Genomic DNA, 12047 nt, shown 5'->3' on the forward strand with positions numbered 1-12047 from the left:
TGGGCTGGGGGGTGGGGGATTGCCCAAGTCCTTGGGAGAGGGGGAAAGTTGGGACTTGAGACCAATAGGGCACTTCTGGATTTAAAGGAATCAGGGATGCAGAAATTTAAACTATTCAGGTCTAGACCTAGTTTCCCTCTAGGACAATGTGTTTCATTAGGAAATTAAAAAAACCCATAAGCATAAGCCTGTGTTCTTGAGGGTCTGTGTGTGTAATCCAGCTAGAAACTGACTCTAGGTCCCATGTGTTATCCTTTTTGTTCACAGGACCCCTTTTCCTCTTCGCACACATCTGTTTATGGAAGAAAATGTTTGGGGTTGTGGTTTAGGGACTGAACTAGATTCTTATGATCTGTCACATGCCTGGATGTTGAGGGAAGCATTTGGTGAAGCTCATATGACTGGACCTGGATCGGGGATTTTAATAATTGAGACAGATAATGTTCATCAGGCATCCCACCATCTGAGAGTTTTAGCAACAAGTCACATGTGAATTTGTCAGTGCTTATGGCATTGATTCAAGTGCTGTCATAAATAACCAGGGAAACTGTTTATGGTTACTTTTAGAACTGGTTTCATCTGGACTTTTCTGGACGTATCCTTCCTCAGCAAAACCATGTTAGTCTGGGAAAGATATTCCCCTGCCTGGAAGCAATGACAACTTTTAGTCAACAAGTTTATAAAATACAAATGATTTTGGAGCCTGTGACTTCCCTTACATACTTTTTTCTAGCCTTTTGTGTTCATTTCCTCATCCCTCATGTGAGGGTCAGACATATTGGAAAACAGGTTTCAAAGTTGGAGAGATGAATAATAACAGGAAAGGGGCTGGGAAAGTTGTAATCCCCCAGTATAATAAATAATATTTTGTCTGTCCACGAAAGAGAAGGTAAGCTGCAACTTGGATAATATGTATTGAGGTCTTTTTTTTTTTGTCTGCTCTCAAAGGCAGGCAGCCACGTGAAACTAAATACCTAACAACTCTCTGCCCTGGCACACATGCTCCACATGCGCACGCAGAAACGATACAAACCTGCTGCCTCCTTCCCTCCTCCCTAATCCCCCTCTCTTAGCATTTCTATCTCCACTGCCCTCCCCATCCAAATTTTCCAGCCAACAGCTAGAGTTGACTTCCGCAATCCTGGTGGAATAAATCCAGCACCCCTAGTCATCCGCCGACATTATCCACACTCCTCTGCCGAGACAGCCCAGAGAACAGATCCCCATCAGCAGGTAACATTTTCAACTTCCTAGATCTTGTAGCTTCTCATTCCTTTCAGTTCTCCATTTTTAGGAATATTAGGAATGTAGTGACTTGGGGATCAAAATGAACTTTATAGGCTTTGCAGATGAAAACAGTGATGCCCTTAGGTTATTTCCTGGCTAAGTAAAATATGCCTGGAAATCTTTAGGACTCCTTTTATGGTTTGTGTATATATATACATGGTTATTAGTGAAAGCAAAGACTATAGGGCATCCTTTACCCATCCCTCAAGGAGTGACCTCTCAGGGTTGGTTTTTTTTTTGGGGGGGGGGTGCGGGGGGGGGTGGGCAGGTACCAAAAGGGTTAACTTACTAGCAGGGAGGAGTGGTGCAGGGAGGTGGTAGCTCAGTAAGGTCTTCCTACTGTTTGAGACATCCCAAAGCCCTTAACACTCCAGATATTAAACGTCCTCCTGGACATTTTGCCAGTTTGCAAAGATTACACAAAAATGGACTATAAATTCAAAATTTATGCAAGCTGTGTGACTTGATGCAGACTAACTTGCTCTTAAAATGGAGGACATGAAATGAGCAAGACACTGCGAGAAGTGAATGAAGCTAGAGTAAACTTCTGAAAAGCTGTGTATCTAATAATCACAGAACATTGCTTTTCTGTCTTACTTTCTTCTAACAAACTTTGGTTCTGAGGCTTTTTGTCCTGTGAGGCAGTCACAGAGGTTTTGTGGGGTTTTGGGTCAGAAAAAGAAAGAAAAACTTTCCTGCCCACAGCAGCTGGTTGAGATTAGGACAGTTTCCTGCCTGAGGAAGGAGCAGGAAGAGAAAGGAGGAAGAAATGCATAAGAAGACTGAGGAGACAGTAAACAACTCATAGTTCGAGAATAGGAAATGCTGTCAGCTTTTCCCTTGTCCTCTCCTGGCAAGATCAGGAGAAGTATCAGAATTTAGGCAAGAAACAAAAGAATGCCTTGAAGAAATGATCAGGAAGCAAAACTTAGCTGAAAATCACTCCTTTGTGTATTCTCCGGCCCCACTCATCCCACCCTGCACTTACCTTGTCTATCTCCTCCAAGTCTGCTGGGGACACTGGAGCAGACAGGTGTTGTCCCATCCTGATTGTCCATTTTCTACCCCATTGCTGGTTATCTGTGCAAGTGTATCTGTGTGTATGTGTATATGTGTGTGTGTGTGTGTGTGGAATCTCCCTAGGTCAAAATACTTGTAACCAGATGTATCAGCATCCCACCCAAACCCAGAACCCTCCTGACTATCACTGTTTTTATCAGTCATCCTCAATCCCTGTCTACCTTCCTTGTAAAGCCTAGTTTTCCTCTGCCTCATGGTGCAGAGGAAGGCGTTCTTAACTTCGGGTTCATGAACTCCCCAGAATTATTGTGTGTGCATTCGTTTTTCTGGTAAGAGGGCCTAAAGTGGGTTGAAAATTTTTATTAGCTTGTCATGGGAGTCTATGAGTACCAAAGGTTAAGAACCACCTGTCTGAGAATATGGTTCCAGCTATTTCCTCATCCCAAGCCGGGTTAGGAACCTCTGGGCAAATAGAAGAGTGTCCCCTAATTATTCCCTTCTCCAGGATGTGGGGGCTCAAGGTTCTACTACTGCTGCCTGTGGTGAGCCTTGCTCTGTACCCCGAGGAGATGCTGAACACCCAGTGGGAGCTATGGAAGAAGACCTACAGAAAGCAATATAACAGCAAGGTGCCTGGGAACCTGGAGGGGAACATGGTGGGAGGGTTGGAACCTGAGACATCTAATCCTAGCTTCCAGACTCCCTTCTTCAACCCCAATACTTTAACCACTACAACCAAGCAAACCTGCCCCTGGTCCCTAACTGTTAACATATACTTTCCATTACTACTCCTCAATTCACCCTCCATCAAGTCCTATCCTTCCTTTTCTTCATAACTGTCTTATATTTCTCTTTTGGGAAGCCTTCTCAGATTAATGCTATTAATCCATAAGCAATTTTTTCCCTATATGTCTCTCCAGAGCTTTGCATTCTATTATTTGTTTTATATATTTCTTTTGCATGCTCTTAATAATCCCATGGTCAGTTCCCCAACTGGATTGTAAACCCTCTATGATTGTAAATTTAATCTCTTCTAGAAACCTCCACAGTATTATGTAGATAACTTTGTACACAGGACACAGTCTATGCCAATACTGACTATTCTCTGTTTAGGTGGATGAAATCTCTCGGCGTTTAATTTGGGAAAAAAACCTGAAGCATATTTCCATCCATAATCTTGAGGCCTCTCTTGGTGTCCATACATATGAACTGGCCATGAACCATTTGGGGGATATGGTGAGTTGATCCTTTGCTCCTGGTCTGCCTGCCCTGTTTGTCTTGGTTCCCTGCTTATGCCTGGCCTCTTTCTTCTTCGTCCCAGACCAGTGAAGAAGTGGTTCAGAAGATGACTGGACTCAAAATACCCCCCTCTCATTCCCGCAGTAATGACACCCTCTATATCCCAGACTGGGAAGGCAGCCCAGACTCTGTTGATTATCGGAAGAAGGGATATGTTACTCCTGTCAAAAACCAGGTACCCTCCTTCCTCTTGGGTGTGGGTATGGAAACTGGCATGACCTCTCCCTTCTTCTGCTTCTTTGTTCTTAAGGTAGGAGGGCATCAGGAAAAGAGGGCAAAGAATTAAGTTACCTCTCCCCCTGCTAAGAGAGTAAAGTCTATTCTGTTATTTAACTCATCATCTGTTTTTGTACATTTAGGTTATTTCTGTTTTTTCTTTTCTACAAAGTGTTGCTGTAAGCACCTGTGTGCATATATTTTTGTGGATATATACAAATATTTATGCAAAACAAATCCCAAAATTGGAATCAGTAGGTCACAGAATCCTTTCCAAAAAAGTTTGTACGATCTTACATTCTTACCAGCATGAGAATGTAAGTTTTCCCACAACCTTAACAAGGCTGATTTTATCCACCAGATGAACACTTGATTTAACATTCATTCAACAAACACATTTTTTTCAGAACCTACCAGATATAGTGCTAGGCAGTAGAGATTCAAGATGACTAAGATATAACCTGTGTCCTCAAGAAATCCCCAGTCTTAAAAAATAGAACAGGAAAGAAAGAAAAATGTATAATCTAGCTGAACAAACACTAATAATAATAGCTAGCACTTTTTGAGAGATTATTATTATTACACATAATAATTCATCCTTTACATGAATTAACTTTTTAAATTCTCATAATTCCATTAAGTATATTGTTATTATCCACAATTTTCACATAAAGAAAGTGAGGTACAGAGAGGTTTAGTAATTTACCCAAGGTTACAAATCTAGTGCGTTGCAAAACCAGTACAGATGGTCCCCAACTTCTGATGGGTCACCTTATGATTTTTTGACTTCATGATGATGTGAAAGTGATAGGCATTCCATAGAAACTGTACTTCAAATTTTGAATTTTGATCTTTTCCCAGGCTAGGATATGTGGTACGAAACCTTTTCTTGATGTTGGCCTGTGGTAGAGAGCCACTGCTCCCAGTCAGCCACATGATCACGAGGGTAAACAACCAATACACTTACAACCAGTCTGTTTTTCACTTTCAGTACAGTATTCAATAAATTACATGAGATATGCAACACTTTATTATAAAATAGGCTTTGTGTTAGATGGTTTTACCCAACTGAAGGCTAACGTAAGTGTACTGAGCACATTTAAGGTAGGCTAGGCTAAGTTTTGATGTTCAGTAGGTTAGGGGTATTAAGTGCATTTTTGACTTACTATATTTTCAATTTATGATGGATTCATTGGAGGAAGAGCTGTACTCTGCTTTACTACAGCTAATGGTAACAGTAGTAACCACAGTTATCAATAGCAACAATAGCAAGAGAACACTGCAACAAAGGTTAAATGAAGGGAAATAGGAAGACTTCACAGCAAAGGGGACAGGTGCTGGAATTTATAAAACATATGGAATTTCACCAGGCAGGTAGAAGGAAGAAACAAAAAGTGTGAACAACAATGACTGATAGTTTCTCTGTTATGCCTTTCAGGGTCAGTGTGGTTCCTGTTGGGCTTTTAGCTCTGTGGGTGCCCTGGAGGGCCAACTCAAGAAGAAAACTGGCAAACTCTTAAATCTGAGTCCACAGAACCTGGTGGACTGTGTGTCTGAGAATGATGGCTGTGGAGGGGGCTACATGACCAATGCCTTCCAGTATGTGCAGAAGAACCGGGGCATTGACTCTGAAGATGCCTACCCATATGTTGGACAGGTGAGACTGTCCCATGCAGTCATACAGCTCTGTAATGGCTCCTCCTTCCCCAGCATGACATTTTGTACCGGAAACAAGTCTAGAAATCTTGTTTTCTGTTACCCCATCCAGCCTTCTTGATGGGATAATTTCCCACAGAAGGCCAAGAAGATTCCCACAGTCTGGGAGAATTTGGGGAGCTTAGGCTACCATGGTTCCTATCTGCCTCTCTGCCCTGAAGAAAAAACAGAGGACAGGTTACCCCATAGATCTCTGAGTCAGTCTCTGTAACTCTCTGCTCAACTCCTCCACTCCTATCACAAATCTCCAGGCCCACCATGCTAATTTCATGAATCACTTGGCCTTATTTTGTATGATCTCAGTGTGGGTTTGGGGAACATTTAAGCAAATTATGTAAGTTAACATGCTAACATGTATAAAATGAGAGAAAAAGCAAGTTGCTTCATATTTATTGCAGTTTTAGAGATCAACTCACTTCCTCCTATAAGGTCCTTTAGTAATAGGAAGATCTTTCTTATCTAAAAGGAAGAAGATCTGAGGGCTTTTTATATACATGGGGTTGATAGATAATATAATATGGGGCCTTTGCAATAAGAGCCTTTGAAGCAGGGATAACAAGTCTGAGTAATACAAATGATGGCTACCATGTGCTAAGCCATGTACTTAGTGCATGTTCTCATTTAATCCTCATAAAAGCCCTGTAAAGTACCCTTATCCTCACTTTATAGGTGAGGACATTGACACTTAAAGAGATAAAATAGCATATTCAAACTCACACCTTTAGTTATGTAGCAGAGCCAAGATCTATCTATTGGATCTGTTTATCTGCTGCAAACATTCCCAGGCATGTCTTCTATGCACATGTACAAGAATTTCTTTACTAGAATATAATATCTAGGAAAAGAATTGTCTGAGTCTTGGGGTATGTGCATCTTCCTCTTTACTAGATAATGTCAAATTGTTTACCAAAGTGTTTGGAAAAATTTGTATTTCCCACCTGCACAGTATAAGAAATCCTATTGATTCATCTCTTCATTGGTATGCTTATCTGGCCATTTGCATTTCTTCTTCAGTGAATTGACTGTTTATATCTTTTCCCATCTTTAGGTTGTGTTCTCTTTTTTACTGATTTTTAGGAATTTAAAAAAGATATTTGGATACTAATACTATGTGTGTTGTGAGTCTGTTTTTCTTTTCATTCTCTTTATGACGTCTTTCAATCCAGAAATGTTCTTAATTTTAGTGTAGAAAAATTATTAGTTTTTTTCTTTTGCAATTTGTGCCTTTAAAAAATCCAGTAACAACGAGTTTTATTTATTCGTGTTTAGTCATCTGAAATGGTATCTCCTGCAACAAAATGCTCATTAATGTAAATGACTGAACAGATCCATTTTACTGGATATTCAGCAACCTACATAGTAATGTCACTTCAGCACATCATTGTGACATTGGCCACATCAAAACTACTGCATTTCATAAATGTCATGCCATTAGTATTCCATGTTATGGTTTTTTAGCTGTCAGGTAACTAAGTCAGAGAAGTTGGAGGTTGTGTGTGGAAAGCTTTTTCTTTACTCTGTGTACAGTTCTCAGAACTGCTGGGTCCCCAGTCCATATCTGACCCTGGGGCTGCTGCCGTAATGCGCAGCACACTGAAGCTGTCCTAAAAGGTTAGCTTTTGAATTCTGAGTACATCAGGCCAGTCAGTGAGATAACCTGGGCGTGGTAAAATATTCTTTTGTAAACTGTCAAATATTCTTCTGACAACTTTTTGTTGTCACTTGACATCAAAAAAATTAAATAAATCCTGGGCTTCCCTGGTGGCACAGTGGTTGAGAGTCCGCCTGCCGCTGCAGGGGACAAGGGTTCGTGCCCCGGTCCAGGAAGATCCCACATGCCGCTTATAACTTTTTTCATATTGATTAATCCAGGCAACCAATTTAAAGGGTTGTCTAACTATATTAAAAACATAACAAATATTATTAGAGCTAGTAGTTGATCACTTATCCATTGACAGCTTGCATCATTTATTCAGTACTATATTAACCAGTTTGTTGAGAGACAGTTTCACTAATAACTCAGAAACTCTGAATAATTTAAAGGAAAATTACATAACATTTGAAACCCTATTTTGGAATAGAAGGAGCAATTGACTTATAATCTCTGTTCTCCTACCCCCTCAAATGATCTCGTCAGCATTTTAGAGAAATGTGCAATGATTTTGGTCTCATAATAATTAAAATGAAGAATTAGCCATATAAAACATGTGTTCCATTTTTAACATTCTGAATCTTGGACAACTGTTCTCTTTTCTACTTTACAGTTTTTAAAAGCAGTTATTGTCCAAAACTGAAAGAACTTCTTATATGAACGTGTAAATGAATGGAAGGAGGTAAAGAAAAACAAAATTTTAAAAAAGAAGAGATCTGATAGGGCAGCAGCCAGATAATACAGTAATTTAAGTTCATTCCAGCCATAATACAGGTTATTTTTACTTTAAAGTATCATCACATGGTATCCTTCCAAATCCATTCCTTAGATATTTTATTTTACTTGTAGATCTATGCAATTTTTGGCACTAGGAGGCATCAAGAGTTTGGATCATATGGCAGATAACAAAGGAATCTTGAGAAATTATTAAGACAGGAGACTACTGTAATCTTAGAATATCATGTCAACTGCTGCCATTATTGTTAATATTTAGACAATGTATTCTTGTAGATGCAACTTCAGGGTTTTGAAGGGGTAGTCTGTATGAAAATGAACTGCCAAAAAGAATACACCGCCTTGATATGGGTTCCCATTAGATTCCATAATTGTGGCTTGACAATGAAACATATCATCGTTAACTAGACCTGCAAAACATAACACTGGAAATTCACAGGCTAAATTGCTAAGTTCTTTATTAATTTGTTTTAGTGTCATGTTATGTGCTTTTATCTCATGAGAGCGCAAGGGTCCAGCCAGAACCCTTTGCCTGTTATATGTGCATGGGGCCAATGTCCTCCCTCTAGCTGGGGCTTGGCATTGGCCTCCTCCCCACACAGCAGCTGCTGCCTCCCTGCCTCCTGAGGATCACACATACTACATTGCCGGAAGATGATTTGTGCTTTTAAAAAAATCTTATTTCAGAAATCTTTCTCTACCCTGAGGTAGAAATTAAAAAATATTCTCTTTTTTAAGTTTTACAGTGTTTCCTTTCACATTTATGTTTTAAAACCACCTGGAGCTGATTTTTGTGTACGGTACAAGGTATCCACTTTTCATATTCTTTTTTTTTATAGTTTCTAAAATGGTGAGCAGAGAACAGACCCTTTCTAGAGACTCTAGTCTGCTGCCCCTGTTAGTGCACTGACATCACCCAAAACATTGGCAGAACTCCTCACTCACTGATTCACTGCCTGTTGCTTAGTCCTAGTCCTATTTCAACCTGTTTTTTCCAGGATGAAAGTTGTATGTACAACCCAACAGGCAAGGCAGCTAAGTGCAGAGGGTACAGAGAGATCCCTGAGGGAAATGAAAAAGCTCTGAAGAGGGCAGTGGCCCGAGTGGGACCCGTCTCTGTGGCCATTGATGCAAGCCTGACCTCCTTCCAGTTTTACAGAAAAGGTAAGGCACTGTTCCTATGGAGCACAATCAACCGTCTCTTATGACGTGGGCTGGGCAGCTTCTCAAAGGGTACTGAGCATTTTCAGTACTTGTTTCCATAAAGACTGAGTCTGCCAGGGAGAAACAGCTGCCACAGCACAGAGCATCTCTGTCGTAAGCCCTCCTGACTGGGATGGGATTCTACAGAGGGTCTCCTAGAGTGGGAGACCTCACAGGGCGACCCTTGGATTGCAGAAAGCTTCACCTTGATAGTTTGTTTCCTAGGTGTGTATTACGATGAAAACTGCAATAGCGATAATCTGAACCATGCAGTTTTGGCAGTGGGATACGGGATCCAGAAGGGAAACAAGCACTGGATAATTAAAAACAGGTAATGATGGGAACGCTACATGTCATCCTCTTAACACTCACCCTCAACTCCAACTTCCCAATATTCCTTTCTTTCTCTTAAATCAAGAGAAAGTTTTCTCAGATGTTTCAATTCTACCTTCCCAATCAGAGGCTATTAATTCTAACATTTAATGACCAGACAAGAATACTAAAGGTATGTGTTGGGCAGCTGCCATATGTCCAAGGTGCTTAGTCACAAACACATGAGCAGGTGTCTGTTTTCAGTGATCTCATAGCCCCCTAAGAAAGACAGACCTAGCTAAATGAGAACATAAAGTAGCACCAAGAACCAGCAGGAGCTTTGGAATTATATATTTTTCTTTCTTTTCTCTCTAATGTGATTGATTTTTTACAGAGGTTTCCATCATCAGTCTGTCTATAAGCAGTAGGGTACAGTATAAACAAAGTAAAAGTTTAGTATCCTCTTGTGCAGCTTTTTGCCCTTCCAGATACACTTAGGATAGACATATATAAGAACTGGCCAAAGATTTTGAAGTCTGTGAAGAGAAATGCTTTTCAGAAAGTAGATATGAGCAACAACAACAAAAATTAGTGTTTCCCTCTCTATTATTGGGAACAAATAAAACTACACATTATTAGTAGTCGGCTCCCCATTTCTCTTTAGCTCCTTGTGACTTTGTAGGGGGGCAGATTTAGGGTAGTTATTCTATTTCTTTCCTCATTGGTCAACACCAGCCTAGCAGTAGCACTGATTAAATTTTCTGTCCTTGGTGCCCTCCAAAGAGCAGGGGTCCTAGACTCTGGGGAGTGCACAGGCCAATGCAGTAGTATAACCAAGTTGGGTTTGCTGCCTGGAGGGCTGGCAGGATAGAATGTAAGGCTGGGAGTTGCTTCAAGCCTGAAGCAATTTTTTATATCACAGTTCCAATTAAGAGTGAACCTGAGCACCTTTCTAAGAGGATGTTCCTTCTCCCACAGCTTCTGTCTTGTGTTCTCCCTTTCTCGACTCCCAGCCCAAGCACTTACCCTGTCCTTTCTTGATCAAGTGCCAAGAGAGCTGGGAAGAATAAAGGACACACCTAGGCAGGATCAGGATCATTGGGGACCCCTGGAGAAGGGAACGGTGATAGGGTAAAATTCTTAAGTAAAATGTACCGGGTAACTGGTGAATTTTCTGATTGGGGAGAAAGGACAAAAAACGCATGAAAACAATTTAGGAAGATGTATAGACCAATCTTCCCTCTCTCTGTCTGTCTCTGTCTCTGTCTTTTTCTACCTGTATCTAATCTTCCAGTCTCTCCACTCGTCTCCTTAGCAATCTCATCAATTCTCATAGCTTCATTCATTTCTTCTATGAAACCAAGATCACCAGCTTCAGCCTCTCTTGCCTCTTTCTTATGCTCTAGACTCACATTTTCAAGATTACTCTTCATAAAACACAAGTTGAATGATTTTACTCTCCCAATCAGAAAACTGCAGTGTCTCCTCTACTATCATGGGCCAGAGAGTCAAACTCTTTAGCCTGGCAGTAAAGATCACTCAACCTGATCTCCCACTACACCCTGTCAAGCACCCTGTATTTCAGCTACATGATCCTAACACATGTCCCATGCTTTCCTGCCTCTGTTACTCATTTCACACTCCCCTGCTGGCTTCCATTTCCACAGGTCCAAATTCTATCCGCCTTTGGGCTCAGCTCAAATGCCACCTTTTTTTGTTAAGCCCTTTTTGATCCCCTTGGTCAGAAGATATTTCTCCTATAGCACTATGCCTCCATTTCTTGACTTTAAACTGTTTAAAGGTAAAAACTGTCTTATTCATTTTTGTAAAACATCGGTACCTATACTCAGGTACAATACTCAGTAAATGTTTTATTGAATAAACTGAGGGTACTAAGTATTTTCCTTGCTTGGTCCTACAGCTGGGGAGAAAACTGGGGAAACAAAGGCTATATCCTCATGGCCCGGAATAAGAACAACGCTTGTGGCATTGCCAACCTGGCCAGCTTCCCCAAGATGTGACTTCGGCCAGCCAACCCCATCCTGCTCTTCCATTCCTTCCACAATGGTGCAACATACTGATATATCTTGGAAGGGAATTGGTGTGCCTTTCTTGAAGAAGATGTAATGATACAGAGATTGTCTGTTCAGTTTCCATGTTTGTTTGTGCTTTAAGTGACACTCCTACTACTTTTCTTCTCTCCACCCAAGGTCTTTATTTTTTCATTAGAAATAGGAAATTTCCCTAACAGGTATGCATTCTTAGGCTAAGAGATGTGACCACAGCCTGCCCTGACTGTGTTGTCCTGGGGCCAATGTTGTGTAAATAGAGGCTAGAGATCTTCAGCTAGACTAGATTCTCATTCACAGGGACTAGTTAGCTTTAACCACTCTAGAGGACTAAGGTGACCTGACTTTTCAGTCTCCACATTTACTTCTATATCTTCAAGGTAGAAATTCCACCCCATTAATAAATCTATTCATAAATCTTTGGTACAAGGTTACATGATACAACAAATGTGTTTTGTTTTTCCTTCTTTGCATTTATAAAGTAAACTGTACTTATCACTTATCTCTAATTTAATAAATAGCTATTTAGTAAACATTCA

The 12047-nt window shown here is 40.6% G+C and overlaps 1 protein-coding gene across 1 annotated transcript; it reads left to right on the forward strand.

The window, feature by feature from the left end:
* The first annotated feature begins 1124 nt into the window (after positions 1-1124).
* CTSK (cathepsin K) lies at positions 1125-12047 on the forward strand. Its single transcript, XM_081226293.1, has 8 exons — positions 1125-1233; positions 2813-2936; positions 3421-3543; positions 3629-3781; positions 5261-5479; positions 8923-9088; positions 9353-9458; positions 11361-12047. The coding sequence occupies exons 2-8, from the start codon at positions 2814-2816 to the stop codon at positions 11458-11460; spliced, it is 990 nt and encodes a 329-aa protein (XP_081082419.1). The 5' UTR covers positions 1125-1233; position 2813; the 3' UTR covers positions 11461-12047.

The sequence above is a fragment of the Mesoplodon bidens genome, assembly GCF_964165515.1.
Source record: "Mesoplodon bidens genome assembly, chromosome: 2".
Taxonomy (NCBI): Eukaryota; Metazoa; Chordata; class Mammalia; order Artiodactyla; family Ziphiidae; genus Mesoplodon; species Mesoplodon bidens.

What these genes read in the sequence shown, in the direction of transcription:
- CTSK (XM_081226293.1), top strand. Translation starts at nt 2,814, where the DNA reads ATGTGGGGGCTCAAGGTTCTACTACTGCTGCCTGTGGTGAGCCTTGCT. An exon ending in CTTCCAGTTTTACAGAAAAG is followed by an intron (nt 9,089 to 9,352) that starts GTAAGGCACTGT and finishes TTTGTTTCCTAG; the next exon opens with GTGTGTATTACGATGAAAAC. An exon ending in CACTGGATAATTAAAAACAG is followed by an intron (nt 9,459 to 11,360) that starts GTAATGATGGGA and finishes TTGGTCCTACAG; the next exon opens with CTGGGGAGAAAACTGGGGAA.